At 47.2% G+C, this 24,149-nt stretch overlaps 1 protein-coding gene across 1 annotated transcript; it reads right to left on the reverse strand.

Moving 5' to 3' along the window:
- Positions 1 to 4,393: 4,393 nt before the first annotated feature.
- APOL5 (apolipoprotein L5) lies at positions 4,394 to 20,724 on the reverse strand. The gene is given in 9 exon segments (XM_027591727.2): positions 4,394 to 4,536; positions 6,410 to 6,540; positions 8,158 to 8,602; positions 8,605 to 8,704; positions 8,706 to 9,051; positions 11,756 to 11,879; positions 16,748 to 16,855; positions 17,060 to 17,062; positions 20,634 to 20,724. Coding segments are annotated over 9 exon segments (1,491 nt in total).
- Between the last annotated feature and the right edge of the window lie 3,425 nt (positions 20,725 to 24,149).

Below are 24,149 nucleotides of genomic sequence, written 5' to 3' on the forward strand. Positions count from 1 at the left end.
GGCCCGTGGGCTGTAATTTGCTGACTCTTGCCTTGGACAGATCACAAGACTCCAGAAATCTCTGGAAGAGTTTAGATCAGTGCTTGTGAAAAATCTCCCACCAAGCACAGGCTGAATGTAGATGCTAATTTTGGTATGTGTGTGCAAGGGTAAAAAATACTAAATCTCCCCATAATGTTTAAAAGTGAGCCATGTCAGAATTGGCTCACATAGACAAATTTAAAACGTCTACCTTTGGCCTACAAACACATACATGTACAAACTCCAGCCCTACTGCTCCTTAATGGTGTGACCTTGAGAAATTCACCCATTTCCTAACTGGGACGCCTAACCAAAGCAGCGTAGGGTAGTGGTTATGAGCGAGGAGTCAAGAGTCCAGAGGCTTCTGAGCTCAGCCCTGAGCTGCCACCTGCCAACTGGTCGACCTCGAAAAATTTAATGTCTCTGCATTAGATCCCTCAGCTATACATTGGAAGATGATAGATGTACCACTGTAGTAGTTGGTCATAAGGATGAAATAGGACAATATTTATAGAGTACTTAGCACAGTGTCTAGAAAGTGCTAAGTAGTCAGTAACTATGGGCTATGACTTAATAACTTTGGTAAAGCATTTAGCAGAGTTCCTACTGCAGAGTGAACCATCAGTATTTCTTTCCTCTTTTTTTTTAAGATTTTATTTTTATTTATTCATGAAGGACAGAGAGAGACAGAGAGAGAGAGAGAGGCAGAGGGAGAAGCAGGCTCCCAAGGAGCAGGGAGCCTGATGCGGGACTCGATCCCAGGACCCCGGGATCATGACCTGAGCCGAAGGCAGACGCTTAACCCACTGAGCCACCCAGGCGCCCTCCTCTTTTGTTTCTTGAGGGGGAGAGGGACAGGATTCAAGGAGTTTCTGGATGTGCACAAGGATTCCTCAGGTTGAGAAGGTTGGAATTGGCCTCATTGCTGATGGAAAGAGCACCAAAGATTCCCCAGGACTGTGCTCTCTTTATATATGTGTGAAAAATGAGAACTTACCTATAGAATGTCATATATCCAGTCGTATTGCTGAGTTGCCCTGTATTTCGAACAACCATGTTGCAAGAGGTGTGGGGGAAACAGGATGGAGTTGACCCAGAGGTCCAAGCCAATATGAAGAGTCTAGAAATAGGGTTCCAGTCCAGCTTGCAGTCCAACATGGGCACCAGGAGCTGAAAGAGCAAGGGACAGACACTGGGCATTGGCACCACCGTCTCTTCATTATTGGGTCATCCCCACCTTCACAGAACCATGTTAATATTTCTTTTTGTTTTTTAAGTTGTATTTATTTATTTCTTTTTAGAGGGGAGGAGGGGCAGAGGGAGAGGGAGAGGGAGAGGGAGAGAGAATCCTAAGCAGACTCCATGCTGAGCACAGACCTCACAACCCTGAGATCATGACCTGAGCCAAAACCAAGAGTCAGACGCTTAACCGACCGCACCACCCAGGTGCCCCAGGGGTGCTTTCTTCTTTTAACTTTTGCCAAAGTAGTCAAGGAGATGGTATCTTGTTGGTTGCACTCAAAAGCTTTGTCTATACTTCGTCTCCAGTTTCCTTCTTCCTTCTCTTAAACCCTCTCCAGTCAAGCTTTGGTCTTCTACCACTCCCCCATAACTGTTCTTGTCAAGGCCACCAATGGCTTCCATGTTGCTAAATCAGATCAGGGCTCCTTGTCCTTGAGGCTTTCTCCACTTGGCTCCCTGGACACCCCACTCCTGGCTTCCCTCCGACTTTTGTAGCTGCTCCTTCTCTGTCTCCTTTGATGGCCCCTCTACTTCTCCCCATCCTCGTCAAGCCAGGGGCCCCCAGGGCACTGATCTTGTACATTTACTCTTTTGTACCTACACTCTAGTCTTTGATAACCTTATCCACTCTTATGATTTTAAATATCATCTATTTACAAATTTGTATCTCTGACCAATTTGTTGTTGGAGACCCAATATCCTGAATCTAGATTTACATACCTCACCATCTACCCACCATCTCCACTTGCTTGTCTGTTGGGTATCTCGAACTTCTCATGTCCAAACTGAGCAACTTGATCTTGCCCTACACTCCCGCCCCCACAAAACCTATTTTAGGCAATGACCAGTTGTTCAGGCTAAAACCTTGGCCTCTCATCCTGGCTCTTCTTTTTCTCTCACACCACACATCCAGTCCGTGAGCAAATCCTACGGGCTCTACCTTCAGAATACGTCCAGGATCCGACACTTCTCACCACCTCTACAGCGACCACATTGCTCCAAGCCACTATCCGCTCTCCCAAGGATTGGCTCAGTAACTTGCTAACTGGCATCCCTGTGATAGCCTTGCCCCTATGGTCTCTTCCCCACACAACAGCCAGGGTGATGCTGTTAAAATCTAAGATAGATTATGTCACCCCCCCCTCCGCCGCTTGAAACCTTCCGATGTTTTCCCATCTCACTCAGTAAAAGCCAAAATCTTACCATAGCCTATAAGACACTGTACCTTGTGGCTTCCAGTTGCCTTTCTGACCTCATCTCCTACCCTCCCTTTGTGTTCCCCAAGCCATTACTCCGCTTCTGGCACACAGCCCCCTTGCAGCTCCCCAAACCTGCCACCTGTGTCACCTTTGCTGTCCCTCTGTCTGGAATGCTCTTCTCCCAGATAGCTTCTTGGCTGGCTCCCTCACCACCTTCATGTCTTTACTTAGATAAAAACTCCTCAAAGGTTTTCGCTGATGGTCTTATTTAAAACTGCTTTCTTGCCCCACCCTGCTCTCCGTATCCTCCTTCCCAGATTTATTTTTCTCCCTCACATCCACTACTTTATATTATACTGTATAATTTACTTCTTTATTGTGTTTCTTGTTTGCCACCACCACCACGAGACAATAGATTCCATGACGGTAGAGATGTGTTTTGTTTACTGCTCTATCCCAACTACCTAGAAAAATGCCTTTCACGTGGTAGGTATTCAGTAAGTGTCTGGATGGATGGATGGGTACGTGGTGGATGGGTGGATGGATGGACGGATGGACAAATGGACAGATGGACAGGTGAGATAGATGAATGGATGGATGGGGGCGTGGGTGGGTAGATGGGTAGATCCAGGGTGCATGGATGGATAGATGGATGGGGAGATGGATGGATGGGTGATGGACAGATGGATAGGTGAGAGGGATGGATGAACAGGTTGGAGGCTACATAGGAGCAAATACTGTGATTTATAAGAAATATATCTATTTGGTCATTCATTCGGGTGACCAAAATATAGTTTTCATATATATTTGGTCTTCATCCACAGTTCCTGGCTCACAGCTCCCAAAACCCTTGGAATTTCCTGAGTGATAAGAGCAATGGGTACACCTTGTGTTATAATATTTGGTCTCTTGTCCTCAGTTCCTGAAAACACTTCAGAGCCTCTGAGGTGAAATGAGTGTCTTGTTATTCACAGCACGTGGTGGTGAGTCCACCACAGCTGGGGTTACGTTTATGAGGTGACTTTGGGAAACACCTAAGGATGCAGGCTGGTTTCCAGGGGAACCAACCATGAACAGAGGGTTGGAACTTTCAGTCTCACCCCCTGATTTCCTGGGAGGGGAGAGAGGCTGAAGGTTGAATCAACCAATGGCCAAGGAGTTCATCAATTGTGCCTCTGTAATGAAGCCTCCATAAAACCCCAAAAGGGAGGAGTTTCGGAGAGCTTCCAGGTCAGGGAGCCAGAACACTTCCACAGTCTACCGTGCTGGGCCCCAGACTTCAGCAAGAACAGAAGCTCCTTTGTTCATGTCCTTGCCCTATACATCTCTTCATCTGGCTGTCAATTCATATTCTTTAATTTCCTGTGTAATAAATCGGTAATCTTGTGAGTAAATGGGTTTCCTTGAGTTCTGTGAGCTGCCGTAGCAAATTCATCAAATCCAAGGAGGGGGTTGTGGGAACCTCTGATGGACAGCCAGGCAGTTGGACACACAGGAAACAAGCTGGGGTCGTGACTGTCCTCTAAGTGGAGGGTGGTCTGGTGGGACCAAACCTTCACCTGCGGAATGTGATGCTCTCTCCCGAGTAGATAGTGTCAGAATCTAACTGAATTCTTGGACTGCTGCTGGTGTCACAGAATTGCTTGTGGGGGTACGGAAGCCTCCCCCGGTGCACACACACATGTAAACAAACCCAAGCTCTATCCGGTGCACAGCAGAGCCAGTCACTGAGACATGGATTATGCATCAAGGGAAGAGTTTATTCGAGAGGCAGCCAAACAAACCTCATCTCTGCCACCCAAAGGGCTGGGGGTTGGGCATGTTTAAGGACAAGGGGTCAGCATATAAGTTGAATGAAATAGGCTAATTGGATAGAGGGAAAGGCAGGTGCCTTCCTTTCTGAGCAAGCGCATCTCTTCGTGGACACGTGTTCAAAAATGTAAGTATGATGAATGGGGGGACCTCTCGGGGTGTGTCCTCACAGAGATTACTTTCGTTTCCTCCTGGTCCCTTCTGCACAGTTGCAAGAATTCTTCCTGGCTTGCTCCCAGGCTTACTGGTGGTTGGTCAACTTCTGCAAAACAAGTTTACAAATCAGTCAGGTTAGCCTAGAGTTTTCTTAGGGTAGAACAGTCCAGCGTTTGCTACCTTACCATGGTGGTTACACACACATACACACACACACACACATTGGAATTGGGTCCAAAAACCCAAAAGACTTAGACTTCCTGGGTTTTCAGCCATTGCTAACATCATGAGAACAGCCTTCCCAGAAAACACATTCCTTCTCCTCCCACAATGGCTTCATTCAGTGGGGAGGAGGAGGCTGTGTTCATTCAAGTGATTTAAGAAACTAAACTAAGACCAGCAGACTATGGGTTGGTCTCCTTTAAAAAAAAAAAAAAAATCTGTTACTTTGATATCAATACTTATTATCTACTTTCCATTTCATAAAACAAGTAGTCCCCATCCTAGAAAACGACAATTCTAGACAGGTGGAAAGAAGGAAAACATAAGCACATCGCCTCCAGATAGAGGCGGCTGTCGTGGACCTTGCTGAGTCTCCCCCGGCTTAGATCCGAGGTGAGAAAGTGTGCATACAGTTCTCACCCTGCTTTTCTCACCTAACTTGGTAGAGACGTTTTCCGTGCTAATCCAGTGACTGGCTCTGGTGAGCACCATTGGGATAGGTACCTAATGTTCTCTCAAGTGGATGAATAGTTGTCTTGGACCAGTCTCCCAGCACTGGGCCATGTTAATGGTGTCTAGTTTTTCACAACGATCAATTCTGCTGCATGAAAGGATAATTTTCAGTAACAGCCTTTCACAAATCTCTAACTTGCCCTTGCAGGGCACTGGGGATGAAGGTCGAATCTGGGTGTGAGCAATAGATGGCAGGCCAAAGACACCCCGAGTCCTGGCTAATGAGAGAAGGAGTGGGGGCAGGGTGGGAAGGGTGTGGGGGAGTTGCAGAGCACAGTTTTATTTTATTGTATTGTATTTTATTTTTAGGATTTCATTTTCAGTCATCTCTACACTCAAAGTGGGGCTCCAACTTACAACCCCGAGACCAAGAGTTGCATGCTGCACTGACTGAGCCAGCCAGGCACCCCAAGCACAGTTAATTTTAAAATAAAGGGGTTTTTTAAAAGTTTTAATTCTAGGGGCACCTGGGTGGCTCAGTTAGGCGTTCCGACTCTTGGTTTCAGCCCAGGTCATGATCTCAGGGTCGTGAGATTCAGACCCATGGCGGGCTCTGTGCTCAGTGCAGAGTCTGCTTGAGATTCTTTCCCTCTCCCTTCCCCTCTGCCCCCTCCCCTGCTTGTGTGCATGCACTCTCTCTAAAATAAATCTTTTTTTAAAAAAAAGTTTTAATTCTATTTTTTTTAAAGATTTTATTTATTTGACAGAGAGAGAAAGAGCGAGAGCAGGAACACCAGCAGGGGGAGTGGGGGAGGGAGAAGCAGGCTTCCCGCCGAGCGGGGAGCCCGATGCGGGGCTCGATCCCAGGACCCTGGGATGGTGACCTGAGCTGAAGGCAGTCGCTTAACCGACTGAGCCACCCAGGCACCCCAAAAAAGTTTTGAGTCTAAATGTACTGTATAGTTGTATACAATTTGGAAAAGAGGTGTTCTAAATGTGGCCCAACCTCAGCTTAAATTAGCACGAATATTTAGGTCTCCTTGGCCTCCAACTCCATGTGTACGCACAGACAATCCTGTCTCTTCACAGAGTTCCCTTCCAACCCCCGCATTTCTGGAGTCCCCAGGAATTACCACGGGCCACTGCAGGCCTTCCTTCCATCATCATTAGATTGTTGCAAGCAGAAATATCCCCACCCTGAGTTTTCCTAGTTGAAGACTTGTATTTTGCCTCTGCTAAGCCAAAGTTCCCTGGAGGCAGCTGGACCAGGTCAGGCAGAAAGGGAAAAGGAGTAGTTTACTCACTTCTGTGGCATAATCGGGATCTTCTAGAAGGTTCACCTGGACGTCTAGACATGCCAGGGCTGGCAGACGTAGCGCTCTCACTTCCTACCATCGGTCCTCGTGTGTCTCGTGCGCAAGCCGGGTCTGGTGCGCTGTCGGGCACAGGGGTGCTCAATGAGTATTTGTGCATCAACCAACTTAATGAACGGCCCCTCCGGCTGCAAACGCACAGAGCCAGTGTGCGCACGGGGCTCGGCAAGGTGCCTGGCAGAGACACAGCCCAGGAAGGCCCCGGCCTCTCTCCCCCCAGGAGTAAGTGCACCTGGCAGGGTCTCCCCTAGCACCCTGCTATCTTTGTGTCCTACCGTTGACTTCTCTTCCTTGTTAGTGGCTTATCTGGGGTCTGTCCCCTTGCTGGGTACCCAGGGCCATGAGAGCACAGACTGTGTCCCTTCTCAGGATGACCTGGCCTAAGCCTGTACTCCATGACAGGCAGGGGCGGGGGGAGGAGGGCAAGACCTTTGGGCTATGAATCCTAGTGTTTCATAGTTTACCCCCAAATCTGCCCCCGCTTATTAAGAAGCGAGGAAAAGTACCCAAAGAGTAAAAAGTATGTTGATATTGATACAGTAGAGTCAGAACACCTCATGCCTTAAAGCAGTGGTTCTCAACCTCGGCTGAACAATGGAATTATTGGAGAGCCTTTAAAACTCCCAAAGTCCAGGTCATACCCCCGATCAAGGAAATCCCAGTCCCTGGGGACACGTGGAACCCACCCACTCATCAGTAGTTGTGGAATTTTCCCAGGTGATTCCAACTTGCAGACAAGTTTGGAAACACTCCCTTAAGTCCTGGGCCCCTGTCACGGGCTTCAGTTAATTAAAATCTGTTGAACGAACGAACAAATGAATGAATGAATGAATGAATGAATGAATGAATGAATTTATGATTATGAGCCTTCACACCCTCAGCAAAGTCTAGTGTGTCCCTCTCTGGGACCCCAGGGAGTGGCCATGCTACCCAGTCCCATTCTATACTCCCTGTAAAATTAAAGAGGTGTTCTGAAATTCTCCTTTATTTTCCCGGTAGTGGTTTTCAGATTTTATAGCTAGATATTTAATGTCCCTAAATAAGAGAGTCTAGTGGCGCCTGAGTGGCTCAGTTGGTTGGGCGCCTGCCTTCGGCTCAGGTCATGATCCCGGGGTCCTGGGATCGAGCCCCGCATTGGGCTCCCTGCTCAGCGGGAAGCCTGCTTCCCCCTCTCCCTCTGCCGCTCCCCCTGCTTGTGCTCGCTCACTCTGTCAAATAAATAAATAAACTCTTAAAAAAAAGTCTAGAAATATATTTTTCAAATAAAAATCCTTCCCCAACTCATTTGAAATGTCACCTGTATCCTGGAATGCCGCCCTCATGTCATTCAAGACACGTCAGTGGCCCACCTGAGGTGAGCCGGGCACTGCTGGATGCTGGGGGCACACCCCTGCCCTCCCAGGGGGTACACCGTGCAGGAAGACAGACGGTGGGTACCTACGCAAAATTTGTAATTTCAGAAGTGTGTGGACAGCGCTTTGAGAGAAAAAGATGGGATTCTGGAAAGAAGAGGAGGGACCTCATTTGGCGGAGGGGTGTGGGGAACATCCTCTCTGCAGAAAGGACAGTTATGATCCTGTATCTATTTATGCATCCACCCCTTTAACATTCCCCTCGTGGGGTGCTTCAGGAAGACCGGGCCCACATCTGCCTTATGCACCCCTTGTACCCTTTCCTACCTCCTGATTCGGGGACGGGCTCTCCTGCCAGCCCTGCCCCGGAGGGTCAGCTTGTAGCGCTGGGTGAGCTGGCTCAGCTCCTGCTCCAGCTGCAGGGCGACCGTCCTCAGTTCCTCGGTGGTCTCTGCCCTTGCCCCCTCCTCCAGGTGCTTCCAGCTCTGCAGCAGGCTTTTCACGTCTTGCACAAGTAGGAAGCCAGCCCCAGCGGCGCCCAGTAGCCGGACACCTTTGGTCACGGACAGAGCAGAGCCTTCAACAGCTGTCTGTAGCTGTTCTCCCCTCCAGAAGGGGACATGGTTTGTGGCCATGAAATTATTGACCTTAGCCATGAAGCCAGAGTTGGCTGTGGCCATCTGGCAAGCCTGAAAATCCTTGACGTTCTTGATGACTCTGACACCTCTCTCGACACACGACAAAGCAGCACTGATTGCAGGCAACCTTATTCTTCAAAAGCTTCATACACCACGGTTGTTTCCATAGGCACCAGTCTGCTGGCTCTGTCTCTGGCTGCCGAGTTGCTCCTGCTTTCTAAGAGATACTCATCAACATGTTGGTGGCAGCCCCTGAGCCCCCAGGCCCAGCCCAGCCGCTGAAAGCATCAGACTGCCCCCTACTGTCACGGGGGCCAGGGCCAAACCCAAGAGGCTCATGAGTCCAGAGATGTTGCCTGAGGAGCTGGCCACCAGGCTGGTCTTGGTGAGCATCTTATGGGTTGCATCAACTTGGTGTGCAATAGCGTGAAGTTCTCTGATACTCTTTTCCAGCTTATACTTCTGCAAGGGAAAACATAAGAGAAACATCTTTTCCTCCTCTGACAGGTTTCCTGGCATGGTTGCTTCCTTCTGTCGGATCAGCTCTTCCATCAGGATATGGTACAGCGTGTTGGCCTCATTACTGTGGACAGCCCAGGTCACATGATTATTTTTCCAACTCTGGGACGGGCTCCCCAGTAGAGCCCTGGGCATGAAGGTACAATAGGGGAGCATCGTGACAAAGGGTCCTCTCTAGAGGGTCACGTAGGGGTGACCACGTTTATATATATATATATATATATATGTTTATACACACACACACACACACACACACACACACACACACACACACATACGTGTATAATTCATACATCTAGAAGAGCTTGTGAGCAATGCTATCCGGGGAAATGAGAGTCCTAACAACCTATAGAGGAGATGGCTTGATATTCTTTTTTCTGTTTAAAGGGGATCTACCTGGAAATTGTGGTTGCTTCTGGAGTAAAGAGCCGGAGAGCTGGGAAACAGTTTGAGGGAGATTTTACTTTTTACTCTTTGCTCTTCTGCTTCTTTGAAGTTTTGTATCATGTGCATGTTTTAGAATTAATTCAGAAAATGAACAAAATAACCTACACTTCCAAAGAAAAAGGAGGGAGAACCTCCAAGGAGACCCCAAATATGACCTCTTCCATAGAGGAAGGCTCATTGTTTGCCGTTCGGTTTGACGGCGTTGTGTTATTTTGGCAACTGAAAGTAGATTTCTAACAAGAGGGTGATTGTGCTTACACACAGAGGCTTCTATCTGTTCGCTTCTGAACAGGCAAGTAGGAGAAGCACATCGTCTTAAGAAGAAGTGATAAGGAAGGAAAAAAAATGTACAACTCAGAAAATTCCATTAACTCAAATTTCCCCTATATTTTGGAGAAAAGACCACCCTTATTCCATTTTCCTGTGGAATCGATTTGGAACACCACAGTTCTTGTGGCTCTGTTTGAGAATCACCGTTCTGAGGAAATTTGTCTTACAGGATTGGAGGCTTCCCAAGTGGACACCAGTGGACTGCGCAGGATGCCAGAACCGGCTACCTATAGCACGTCTCAGAATCTGACTTGTCTGACCCTTAGGTTTGTTCCTAGCTTCGTCCTACTTGAGCACCCACAACAGACTGGGCATGAGTTTAATCCTGGAGAGGAGGTCTTTGGAAAAGAAGGCAGGGCTCATGAGAAAACCACACTGAGACCAAGCAACCCCAAGGCCTCCAAAAAGGGATTGATGACAATCACTTTAGAGCCCTGGGTAAGGCCATCAGCAGCCTCAGATAGACCAGCCAACTGACCCCTGCCCAAGGAAGCAGCAGGAACCTCCCACCATCCTGCCCCAACACCATGTCACTCTTTAATGAAGGCATACTCAGAGTTTTCTTTGGGACGTCTCTGTACACCTAGGAGTTGAGCCCCCCTCTAACAGAAGTCTTAGAGCTTCAGGGTGTTAGAGGTGGAAGGCTCCCCCAGATCATCTGGACATAGATGGCAAAGAGACATCCACACCCCTGCCACAGTTCTTAGGGTGTCCAGACCACTGTCACTGAAGTATTTCAAGACACAGGTAGGCTCTGAGAAGGAGTGCTGCATTGGCCCTGATGCTCTCTGCAGGCCCAGTGCAGAAGGAAAGTGGCCATCTGCCACATTCGCTCCATCAGTGAGTCCAAGCACCGCCCCCGCTCATCGCGGAGGACAATGCTGGCCCCGAGGGCGAGGTGACTCTCCCTAGATGACAATCCAGTTTGTGATGGAATTTGGCTAAGACTCCAGCTTTCCAGAAGCCTCTAGTTGGCCTCACCTGCTGGTCAAGGCTACTAGTCCCTTGAGAAAGGGAAAACCATCTCTCTGCCTTCACCTAAGGAGGGGGGACAAGCCCGTGCACAGGCACAGTGGACGTGACCTAATTAACTTGAGTCCAAGTTGGGCTCATCAGCCAGCAGCAAACGTGAAGGGCTCTGTTCTGATCTGCACAGGGATTAATGGGCACCGTGAGGAGGAGTCTGAAGAGTGGAAGGGGGACGGATGGGGGAGGGAGGCTGGGCCCAGGACAGAGGTACGTGGAATGGACTGTTCTCGTCCTGAAAGGGCCGGCAGCTCTGGTTTGCATGTCTCAGGAAGATTTTATAATTTAAGAGCTTGGGGTAGGCCCTGGAGCTCATTTTATAGAATTTATGGACACTTGGGCAAGAGTTAGGGCAGCCTCTGGTAGGCTGGCTACGGATTCCTTATCAATGAGTATAATGCTGCAGCCAAGCTCTCCCGGAGAGCCTGAATGCCCAGGCAAAGGCCGTGAAAGAGGAGTCTCAGGAGTTTGGGTCTCAAGGCCTAGACGTTCTGGCGACATGAGCAAGGATGCGGAAGAGGAAGCAAATTCCGCTTCTAGTAATGCATCAGCCAATAGCCAGAGGGTCTCAGCACCTACTAATGTGCTTACCAAAGGTTTTAAATTTGCTTTCCTAAGAAAATGTTTTGTGAGGATGTACAAATCCTTTCCCCCCCCCTCTTTTTGCACATTTCCAATTGCAAAGTGAGGTACATGAGACAGCATGATCAATTCCTCAGCCAACTTGGTCAGAACACATTTGTACATTTCCTACCATGAAGCTGGTGACAGCCTCGTGACACAATCTGGATATTAACAATCAGATTTCCTTCCCAAACTCAAATATCCTGGGAGTCAGGTCTGTGCCAGACGCTGTTCTAGAGGCTGGGATTAGGGCACTGAGCACATCAGCCCAAACCCCTGGCCTCACAGGATGCACATCCTGGTCATTTCCCCCCCACAACACATCACTGTTCTAGGATTACCTGTCCAGACCACTTCTCTCCAGCATCATCTCCCAAGCCTCTGGACGAAAGAGTATGTAGTGCATTTCTTCTCTAGTCATCTTGTCCAGAAAATGTTTAAGGATGCTCCAGCAAAACAGACTATCTAGTTATAACATTGTAGGTAAGAAAAGCACGGTTAGAATATCAAAAATCTTAATGTCTTGAAAATTTCACATTTTGGCCTAATGATTTTAACCAAACAATTAAACTCTGATAAGACCCAGTGCTAACCAGGGTGTGGTGAAACTGTGATCTCTTAGGTTTCTGGTGGCAAAGCAGATTGGTGAAGGACTTTTGAAATGGTGATTTTACATGTTAAGTCACCAAGTCTGCCAATAATCACTCAATAACCCAACAACAACAGGCACAAAGATGATCAAGGTCATGTTACTGACATCACTGTAAACTTAAAAGTAAGTGAGTGATCATTCTGTCCAACCCTCTACAATCCTGGCAGGACTGTCCCGTCTCTGCTTAAGCCTCCATAGCCATGAGTTCATTGGCTGGTTAGTTGTTTTAACCCGGTAGGTGAAGGATAGCAGACTCCAAAAGACGCTGCTTTGGGATATGGATTATTTTGAGCTGAAGGCACTTGAAATACAACAAATACAGGGAGAGGCTTTCTCTGAACTCCCCTCATCTGCCTAAAGACAGATCCTCCAAAGGAAGTTCATTTGTCATAGCTTCCCCCCTGGGAGTGTCAGCAGCCTCTTCTCCCAGGACAGAAGGCTGGAAGTCAACACCACACCCAGACACACTCTGTTCCAAACTATAAACCTCCTGCCTATTCTTCTAAGGGCCCATTTGTCTTTCCCAGAAAGCATTTACTCCTCCCCCCTAAGAGGTCTACCTCCCCTCCTCACCCTTTTCCTATCAAATTGGTATTTAAGACTGAATTCTAAGCCACCTTGGGAAATTACTCATTTGTCCCTTGGGTCACTCCCACATGTACACAAGGTATACATGTTATTAAACTTCTGTTCGTTTTTCTCTTGTTAATCTGTCTTTTATTACAGGGTCTTGGGCTAAGAACTCAGAAGGGTAGAGGGAAAATGATTTTCCTCCCTACACAGGCAGGCAGGAAAGTCTTCACCCCTGTTTAAAGACTCTAAGGTTGCAGCTTTTCTTCTTGCTCAAAAATCACTTTAAACATATTTCCAATGGGGGGGCACCTGGGTGGCTCAGGCATTAAGCGTCTGCCTTCGGCTCAGGTCATGATCCCAGGGTCCTGGGATCGAGCCCCGCATCGGGCTCCCTGCTCGGCGGGAAGCCTGCTTCTCCCTCTCCCACTCCCCCTGCTTGTGTTCCCTCTCTCGCTGTGTCTCTCTCTGTCAAATAAATAAATAAAATCTTTTAAAAAAAATATATATATATATATATTTTAGAGATTTGACAATTTGACAAAGATCGCCCCCACTACTACGACAACATACCTATCAATTTTGTTCATTTACTTCCAGTTATTTTCAAATGCATTTTCTTTTGCGTGGGGTTTTTATAACATACCATCACTATATGTGTTATTGGTAAACTCATATTAAGGGATGAGCTTTTTCCATACTGCTACTCCCTGCTATTTCGTGTGTACCTTCATGTTTATAGAAACGGTATTGTGGCACACTGGGGGCTTCATGTTTTCGTCACCCATATGCCTCCTTCTGTGTATAATGGCACCAACCCTGTCCTGTTGGCTGCAGCAGCTCGGGCCAGTGACTGGGCCGGGGATGGGCTCTGGTGTCCCCCTCTGCTTTCTGGCGTCCTACAGTTCTGGGTGCAGGAGATCCCATGCAGGGCTCAGGAGCTGTTTGTGTTTCTAGTTAAACTTTATAAAGGAAGTTTTCTGCTGTTGTAGTATATGTAAATATGGGTCATTGAGGAGGGCTCAGGATAGCTTCCTGATTAAATCCAAGGACCTGCTATATTCCTGTCCAGCAGCACCATAGGCTCCCCAGCGCCTCCGGCTTTCATTTTGCTTTGAAAAAAATGAAAGATTTGTTGCTTCTTTACATTTCATACTAATGTTTTACCCTAGGAGCCTCAAATTGTTTTAACGCTATTAGGAATAGTATCTTTCAGTGCTGTGTTTTCTGACTTGCTTTGTTACTCTATAGAAATGTTATTCATTTTTAACACTCCTCTGTGCTTCAGTGCATTTTTGCTAATTATAATAGTTATTGAATGAATGCTTCAAGAATACCTAATGTTGGGTGGCTTTCTTATTTTTTCAATATTTATTTTTTCTTATTTTGGTTCCATGCCTTGCTGGATTGGCCTGAATTCTTAAATTATTTAATTTTATGAAACTGGCTCTAGTATTTCACTGTTGGCAGCTGGTTTACCAAAACTACTCTTCATCATGATAAAGTTTATGTTTTACTCCTAGATTTAAAGATTTTTACTAGGATTATTTTCAGGCGTGTGTAGGACCTTCACCAGTTCCTTGAAGTGGTCAAGAGAAATGAAAACAATCTGAAATATCCATGTAGGGGGACCATTTACATTATAACACACCAATATAAAAGAAAGGCTTACGGACACAAAACAGAATGAACCCGATCTATATGAACCGACCTGGAAAGAGACCCAGGATTTGTTAAGTTAAAAAAAAAAAAAAAGGTGAAAAACATGATCTCCATTTTTAAAAAGATTATATATGTGGTCTAAGACTAGGGGAAAATTCTGGGTGGAGGGACACCCAGTGGTAAGGAGGCTTAGCCTGGGGGAGAGAGGCTGAGGTTAGGGGAGGGAAGACCCATACCTGTTCTTTCGCTCATCCGTCTTCCAGAACTTTGTTACAGAAACCACGCGCTCCTTTCACAATAAAAACGAGTAAAATGGGGCGCCTGGGTGGTTCAGTCGTTAAGCGTCTGCCTTCAGCTCAGGTCATGATCCCGGAGTCTTGGGATCGAGCCCCGCATCGCATCGGGCTCCCTGCTCAGTGGGGAGCCTGTTTCTCCCTCTCTCTCTGCCCCTCCCCCCTGCTTGTGCTCGCTCACTCTCTCTCTTTCAAATAAATAAATAAAATCTTTTTTAAAAACCCAGTAAAATAAAAACACCTTAATAACGAGGCACACTTATTCCTCACCCCCGGTCATGACAGACTCTCCAGCTTGTATGGTAAGGCATTTAGTACAGGGAACACTGCTGAGCACATAGTGAGAAAAGCAAAAGTCGGATGAATTAATGTCATTAAATATTAATATTGTCATCTTTTTAAAAAGCCACATGTGACAAGTTTTCCTAACCTGTTATTTTGACCTTTTGTGTTATTTTTATTGCAGGATATCTCCTGTATGCAGGAAATGATTCAAATCCGATCTGTACCCAGTTTGATACTCTTTACTTATTAATGCTATAAATATGAACTGTTATTTATTGCCATAATTGTTCCACTTTGATCTGAATCATATTGTTTTAGGTGTTCTGCTTTTTGTTCCTTTGCTCTCTTTATATCCCACACAGACATGGTGAAGAGGTCTCAGCTGATGTGGTGAGTGCTCTTGAGTGGCTGCCCCTAACAGCTCCTTGAAGGTACAATGTCTTTGCTTTCCTGTCTACGGTATAGCTGGTGAACGACCCATAATGGGGGCACATTTAGAATAAGGGTTCATCATTCACGAAACTGAGTTTTTTCTATTTAAAATTGTGGTTGAGAGATGCCTAGGTGGCTCAGTCAGTTAAGCGTCTGCCTTGGGCTCAGGTCATAATCCCGGGGTCCTGGGATCGAGCCCCGCGTCGGGCTCTCTGCTCAGTGGGGAGCCTGCTTCTCCCTCTCCCTCTGCTCTCCCCACTGCTTGTGCTCTCTCTCTCTCAAATAAATAAATAAAATCTTTTTTAAAAATTAAAATAAAATAAAACTGTGGCTGACTGTCTTCCCAGTCTTGGCCTAAAATGGATCTTGGGGAGATGTCTCTACCTCATTTTGTGGGGGCAAGTAAGAGGGAGTGAATGGGACCAAGGCTTGGCAGTGCTGGATCTCCTTGAGATGGGCCCGTATCCCTCCAGTTTTAGTAAGCACCTCTGAGACTTTGTGATTTATACATAGGATTAGAGGTAAGTTTCATGAATCATCATATTCCATATTCCATAACATATCTGTAGATAAAAATGTACTTTCTGGCAGGATGGCTCAGAATGTCATACTACCGGGGAGGGAGTAGCCACCCTTCTCCCAAAGAAGGCCTCATACTCCTCTGATTGGCTTAGATTCCCCGACACTGAGGGTCCATGGCTGTGGCCACCTTCCGTTAAAGGACCGCACACAAATGCATGAGCCCTCTCTCTCTTGGCTTCCTGTCTCTACCCCCGAGGAGTGATGAACTGGCCTGTCCATCTTGCTCCCTCATCTCTCTTCGGTTGGGCACTCCCAGTGCATCAGCCAGAGGCCAGAGTACTCCTGAGATCTGGGTTTGAGTTTAGGGAAAGAAAGGTTCTCTTGGATTAAACCACATAATGAAACCCACTTCGCCAGGGAACTCTGCTCTGGAGATTCAAGCCCAAGCCAGGAGATGCCATGGCCTCTTGTGCTAATATCTCCTTCAAGGACCACTGAGTGAGGGGTGTGGCTGGACCGAGGCCAAGTGCAGGCATGTCTGGGTTCCTGAACACACAAGTGAACGCTGACCTCCAAACTCACCACACAAACCTACCAGTTGAGGGTTGCAAGGATTGGTGGGGCTCATGCGGATGTTGTATCTCAAGGTGAATATATATTCTGATTTGGGGTTCTTAAAATATAGTTCCTGTAGCTAAGGGGCCCTGGATGAGATGTCTCAAATTGTGAGAGGGGTGTGAGCTGCATCTTGTGGGAAATGAGGGTAGGAATGAGGCCTTAGACCCTCGCCTTCACTTTAAGAACTAGGATTACCCATATTTAGGGCCCCACGTCACTTGCCAATCTCTAGCATCTCCCGTTGTAGATCGAGACCGTGCCATGGTCAGAAGAATCTACTGAGGGAAGGGGAGTGTTACCTGGGTAGACTCCAGGTGATGCTGTAGTCAAGGTGCTCTGACGGCACCTTGGCGCTTCTTTCTCTACAGGTGAGAATGGGTCCTGAGCCAGAAGGGACGCAGCTTCACCTCATAAAGAAGAAAACAGACCCGGCAGTCATTCAGAGAGGCGGTGGCTTCAGAGCTGACACCTAGGGAGTCAGACCTAAGACTATGTAAACATATGGAATCCATGGAAGACTGTGAGCCTGGGGCGGGGGGCGGGGAGAGAGCCAAGAATGGAACCCTGGGAAGTGCCAACATTACAAGAGGGAATTGGGGAATAAAAGGGACCTCCTAAAGACTCAGAGGAAGTTGCCTGAGAGCTGGAAGTAGAGGGAGGGACCCAGAAGTCTTTTTCCTGTCTCCATTACTCTGTGATGATGCTGGACTTCTGGAGAAATGGATGCTGGATGAATGGATCAGGTTGTCAGCTTCTCTTGGCAATTATTCAAAAGCAACAAGGAAAAATGCAAACATCATCTATTAGAAACTGAAAAATAGGTAATATTTTTCCTATTTTTCTAAAGGATGCCAAAAGCCAGAAAAAGAGTAGCACTTTGGCAGGAAAGGGAGAGACAATGCCAATAATCGCAAGGAAAAAAAAAAAGGTCCCTCTTCAAGGTGAAGGGCATTCCCAAAGTGCAGAAGTAAAATCCCTCTTTAAAATAGTGAGAATAAAGTGTACAGGTTAGCATTACATCCGGATTGGTTCCAAGAATAAGGGACTAAATGAAGAAACACAGTGAGATGAGCCATATCTGTAGGAAGCAATTTGTCCTTGAAACAGAGGAGAAGATAATCTGCATTGTGGACAGTTTGAAAACTGCCTGATGCCACTGTCTGAGGGAAACAGAAACAGAAACTCGTGTAGAACGCCCACAGCAGGAAGAACAGTGCTGCTGGCATAGAACACAGTCCTGGCTTCTTCCTTATTTGAGTCTCCCATAAATAGCTGTGTTCCATGAAAACAAGCAACCAAAACAAGGTCTACACAAAAAAATATTAACTCAACAACAACAAAAAAACAATCAACCCAACTGAAGAATGGGCAAAGGACTTGAGTAGATGTCTCTCCAAAGAAGACATACAAACAGCCAATAAGCCCATGAAAAGATGCTCAACATCACTCATCATCAGGGAAACGCAAGTCAAAATCACAATGAGATACCATCTCATACCTGTTAAGAAAGAGATTATTAAAAACAAAAATAGAAAAACAGAAAACAACAAGTGTTGGCAAGATTGTGGAGAAATCAGAACACTTGTGCTTTGCTAGTGGGAATGTAAAATGGCGCAGCCAACAGCATGTCAGATACCCAAAAATTTAAAGATAGAATTACCGTATGGAATTACCAGCAATTCCGCTTCTGGGTATATATGCAAAAGAACTGAAAGCAGGGACTCCAGCAGATATTTGTCTTCCCATGTTCATAGCAGCATCAGTCACAATAGTCAAAAGGGTAGAAACAACCCCGGGGGGGGGCGCCTGGGTGGCTCAGTCGTTAAGTGTCTGCCTTCGGCTCGGGTCGTGGTCCCAGGGTCCTGGGATCGAGCCCCGCATCGGGCTCCCTGCTCCGCGGGGAGCCTGCCTCTCCCTCTCCCACTCCCCCTGCTTGTGTTCCCTCTCTCACTGTGTCTCTCTCTATCAAATAAATAAAATCTTAAAAAAAAAAAGAAGAAACAACCCCAATGTCCATCAGTGGTTGAATAGATAAACAAAACATGTGGGATGTGGAATATATCTACAAAATAAGTACAATGAAATATTATTTAGCCTTCAGAAGGAGTGAAGTTCTAACACGTGCTACAACGTGGATGGACCTTGAGGACATTAGGTTCAGTGGAATATGCCAGACACAAAAGCAAATATTATATTATTCTATTGTATGCGGTTGCTAGAGGAGTCAAGTTCGTAAAGATGGGAGGTAGAAGAGTGGTCGCCAGGAGCAGAGGGGGCGACGAACTCCCGGGGAGTCCGTGCATAATGAGCACCGTTTCTGTTTGGGAAGATGAGAAAGTTCTGGAGATGGCAGCCAAACAATGTGAATGTACTTAATACTGCTGCATCGTACATCTAAAAAAGGATGAAAATGGTCAATTTTATGTGACGCATATTTTACCACAATAAAAAAAAATGGGTTCAAGGTCAAATTGGAAACAGTAAAAACAAAAACAGAAACAAATGGCATATAAAGAATACTCTCCAGAATGGTGTTGCCCAAAAGCTGATGAAAATTGTGAACATTTAAAAGGGAGGAGGGAAAAAAGGGGGCGCCTGGGTGGCTTAGTCGGTTGAGTGTCTGACTTGTGATTTCAGCTCTGGTCATGATCTCAGGATTGTGGGACTGAGCCCCGCATCAGTCTGTGGGCTCAGCCGGGTGTCTGCTTGGGATTCTCTCCCCCTCTCCTTCTCCCTCTGTCGTTCCCCTCACTCATGCCTGCCTGCTCTCTCTCTCTTTCTCTCTCTCTCTCTCTCAAATAAATTAATTAACTAAATCTTTTTTTAAAAAAGAAATAAAATTGTGAACAATTATTTTGCAATTAATTTTTTTTAAAGCAAGTGTAGCAGTTTCCTGCACAATACAAGAGCCAAACAGGGATCTCAGGCTCAGTGAAGACACAACAAGACAACAGGAGGACATGAAGACCAAACTGGTCGAACATAGGAAAGAAGAGATGAGAAAAATAAAGCCATCGCAAAAATAAATGTTTATCAGAATTCACACAAGGGGGAAAAGACACTGTTTTAAAAAAATAGTAATAGATTGGGGCTCCTGGTGGCTCAGTTGGTTATGGGTCTGCCTTCCACTCAGGTCGTGATCCCAGGGTCTTGGGATCAAGCCCCATATCGGGCTCCCTGCTCAGTGGGGAGTCTGCTTCTCCCCCTCCCTCTGCCCCTCCCCACCACTCTTGCTCTCTCTCTCAAAATAAATAAATAAAATCTTTAAAAAAAAAAGTAATCAACAATGAAGACAAAGATGAGGGCAGTGAGCAAAGTGAAATGAGAACAAAGGTCTGGCAAGAATGCATGGAATAAACGCAAAACTCCGACATCTGCTAACTGAAATTCCCAAAGAAGACTGAAAAGCATGAACAGAACAAATATTTAAAGTTAAAATTCAGGGGGCGCCTGGCCGGCTCAGTCAGGAGAGTGTGCGACTCTTGATCTTTGTCGGGGTCCCGAGTTCGAGCCACATGTTGGGTGTGGAGACTTACAAATAAAATCTGTAAACAAAATAAACTTAAAATTCAAGAAATCTCAAAAACTAATGATGTAATGTATGGTGATAAACATAACAATAAAAAATTTTTTAAAAAGATTAAAAAAATTTCAAGAAATCTCTCTGGACATAAAGGAGCACACCATGTCCCAGGAGAAATGGCTACCGAATGGTAGTACCAGGCCAGAGTCTAGCAAAGTTACCAGACTCCAGAGAGAACAAAGGGACCCTGGGGCCACCAAGCACATGGGCTTCAGACTTTCCATAACATATATATATATATATATATATATATATATATTTGGCATGCTATCAGTTCTTAGGAGCATGGAAAGAAACATTTTCATTCGTAGTGTCTTAGATTTACTTTTTAGGATTTACCCAGAAACTGATAAACCTTCAACCTTTTTAGCCTTTTATTCAAAACCTACATACAAAAAAACAAACAAAGCCTACATACACAAGGTGCCTTAGATCAACATCAGAAAGAGAACACAAGCCCTTTTGATGCCGTCACCCGTGATGATCACGAGGCAAACTAATATCTTGACGGGTGGCGTGTTTCACAACTTTCTGTACATTTTCTCCCATGTTGCTTCAAACAACGTTTGTAAGGTAAGTGTGTCTGTGTTTCTCCCACTTACTCGGGCTTCTCTTCCTGTGCAAGTAGCGGATGAGTTCAGGTTCACCAACCCCACGGTTAGCCCACTCTGAGCCTCTATGCCGGGTCCCCATAACTGCAAGGGCCTTCTCTCTAACTTCAGAATTTTAGGCAGATGAGAGGAGGCGGCTCTGAGCCGGGTTTCCACAGCTCCGGGGAGCAGCTGACCCCTGTCCGCTGTATCATCTGCACGGCTAACGAAGAGCTCAGTAAATAAGTAGCCACTTATCACCAGGCTGGGGAAGGTGCATAACTATTTTGGCCCTCTCCTCAGAAAAACAAAACAAAAAAACAACCCTGTTATGTGAACAGCTCAAAGGAACGAGTGTATTTACGTTGGAACAGAACCATGACCATGGACAGTTCCACCCCTCCCCCTTTCTAATCCTGGTGCTCTTTCTGATGCAGGAGTGTGATCCTGGGGCTCCCTCACAGCACAGCACTTCTCAGACGGCCCTGCGTGCATGAGTCCCCAGCGTTCCGGTCAGGTTGGTCAGGTTGCTGACTCGGTTTCCCTCGTCTTGGACAGGGCCCGGAGCTCTGCCTTTCTAACCAAACTCCCCAGGAATGCTGGGATGTTGCCCGTGCTAGAACACACTCGGAGTAGCCCGGAGGCAAGGAGCCCTTCTCCTGTCCCATGGTTCTCAAGTTCAAGTTCAATCTTTTCCCTGTGGCTCCTGGCCGGCTTGACCTGACCCTATGTCCAGGCTCCACCTCTGTTTTCATTACTGCAGGGTCCCCTGCTCAACAGAAGGCCCATATCAAGAAAATATCAAGAACGCCAACAAATTAAAAAAGAAAAAGACACATAATAGAAAAACCGACAAGAAACTTGAACAGGTGGCTCACAAAAGAGGATGTTCAGCGGTAAATATATGGAAGTAATATGTGGAAGCATGAGCAGAACAAATATTTAAAGTTAAAATTCAGGGGGCACCTGGCTGGCTCAGTCAGGAGAGTGTGTGACTCTTGATCTTGGTCCGGGCCGTGAGTTCAAGTAATATATGGAAGTAGCTGTAAATATATGGAAGGAGCTGGAGCTCCTTACTGACTAGGTGCATGCACCTTAAAGGCCCAATGATAGACGCCTCTTTTCCAGGCTGGGGGGGGGGGGGGTCAGCACGTTCCCTGTGCCTCTGTGAAGACCACCCTTCAAACAGCAGGCAGACCCCTGCCCACCTGTGCCAGGGGCCTGATGCTGCTCCCAGGCCTCGTGTCTCCGGTGGAGGCTCTGCAGAACCCTGTGACCCAGCCCCAGTGACACACGCATCATTCATCCTCAGGCAGGACAACAGGAAAACTGGAAGGAGGGAAGGGTCCAGGAAAAGGAGGGAGAGAGCCTGGGAGGAGCCCCGGGGAGATGGGCCAGCCTGCAGCACTGGCCTCTGCTTGGTAGGGGGGTCTTCACCAAGTGTCTCCCCTCCTCTGGGCTGCAGGTGTGTCCCTGGGGCCTGCTCTTTAGTGACAGGGGAGTTGTAGGTCCATCGGTCCTGGAGACATAGGTCATCAGGCTGGACCCAGCCCGAGCTGTCCCTCTTGCTCTCACTTAGGAGAGTGAGGGAAGGTTATTTATTCTTGTGGATGGGGCAGAGGAAGTAGGGGGAAAAGGAAAAGAGAGGGGAGGGGGGCAGGGAGGGGCAGAGACTGTGCAGAGGAGTGGAAACGGGTTGCTCTCTCTGCCCCCACACCCCTGTTCCTCCCTCCCGCATTCAGTCTCTCCAAAACCCGCTCCGGCAACAATGCAGGAGGCATCCTTTTGGATCAGGATAGCTTTTTCTTCTTGGAACCTGTCAGATGAGACCAGCAAGATTCCTTGGCTAATTCCCTGACCACATTTCCTTGGCTAATTCCCTGACCACATTTCCTTGTCTTCCCTCCCCAGGACCTCTTTGCCCCCAGCCCTGATTCTGTGGATTGCATAGAGTCAGGAGTACAGGCCCTGAGGTAGATTGCCTGGGTTCAAATTCAAGGGCTTTACCATCTACTTGCTGTGCAGCCTTGGGTGAGTGAATCAACCTCTCTGTACCCGTGCGCTCATGTTAAAAATGGGAGAAGGGCACCTCCGCGATTTGTCGAGGGGAGAAATAGCCCCGGAAAGCCCGAGATCATTTTACAGATTACTGGCATTCCTTTGGCTCTGGTGTTCTGATCATTGCTCATTTCGGGCGTTCCCCCCGGCGCTGCCTCTGCCCCGGGGCTTCCACAGAAGGAATGTGCGCTGTGTGGGGCATCCAGCCTCCACATGTCCCCAGGATGTGGAACTTCGAGTGGCACATCTTCTTTCGTCATCTCTGCCAGCTCTCTGTCACTACCCTGGGACCCACCAGTTCCCTCCTCAAACAGACTCCGTCTACACCACGGTGCATGGCAAAGGAAGGAGCAGCCTTACTCCTTCTACTAAAATCTTCAGGCCCAGGTGGTCTCTAAGCTCCCGTTGCATAAATGGGCCAGAGATGGCCTCTGTCTATTGGCCCCGGCTTGTTTATGTCTCCACCGCGGGCTGAGACCCATTAACTCCCAAGCCCATGGGCACCAAACTCGAATTTTTACATACCCAGTGATTTTTAAAATAGCCCAGACAAGCTGATTTTTCACCATTTAGGGCCTGCCTGCTTCGTATGCCCTGTGAATCCTCGCAGACAGCTGTGACCTATTGACAACATGGGCTCTTGCTGCTGGAGGTCTCTGACTCAGACACCCCTTCACCCGCACGCCCATGTTGCTACCAGCCCCTCCCCCCCCCCAGGAGTCCCTTTGCCCTCCTCCCCCACCACCCCCTTGCCACAAGCCTCCACAGAACAAATATTTAAAGTCACCTAATAAAATCCAAACAAAAACTCACATTAAGCTAGAAATACAAGGAAAAACTATCACATAAATGTATCAGAAACCAACAGCAAAATCACACGTGAACATAAAACAGAAAAGTGTAAAACATCAGAAGACTATTTTTCACAATGTTGGATCCATAAAGGCCATTCTGAGCATGCCATGCAAGCCAGGTACCTGGAAGGAAACCATCTGACCATGTCAGATTTTAAAACTAGCCAAGTTCAATGACAAAAGAGTTTCTGAAGAATACATTTGCAGGGCATTTCATTCCCGGCTGCCAACAACTTAAATGAACGCCACCTGGTTTAATCAGGAAGGCAACGTATAGAAGAGAAGAGTATGAGCCACCTCAGGACTAGAAAGAAAGAAATGGGTGTGGAAACAGCCAGTACCAGGAACAAGAGTCCCAGGATCTCCTGAGCAGTGGGCTGGCGAGAAACCCCTCAGGCTGTGGCCGCCACGGGACCAGTGTTGGCAGCCTTGCTGGGACCTTGCCCACTGGTGGCTCTGGATGCTGACGGAGCTGCTGCTGTTGTCCCCAGAACACGTTCTGGATGGATCTTACAATCAGAAGTCTAGTGCGGGTACATCTGCTTGCTGGACTCTGCATCGGGAGAGGTTGGGAACGAGTATCTGATTTCTGCAGTGGAAGCCTATCTCTCCAGCC

This window comes from Zalophus californianus, chromosome 9 (assembly GCF_009762305.2).
Source record: "Zalophus californianus isolate mZalCal1 chromosome 9, mZalCal1.pri.v2, whole genome shotgun sequence".
Classification (NCBI taxonomy): Eukaryota; Metazoa; Chordata; class Mammalia; order Carnivora; family Otariidae; genus Zalophus; species Zalophus californianus.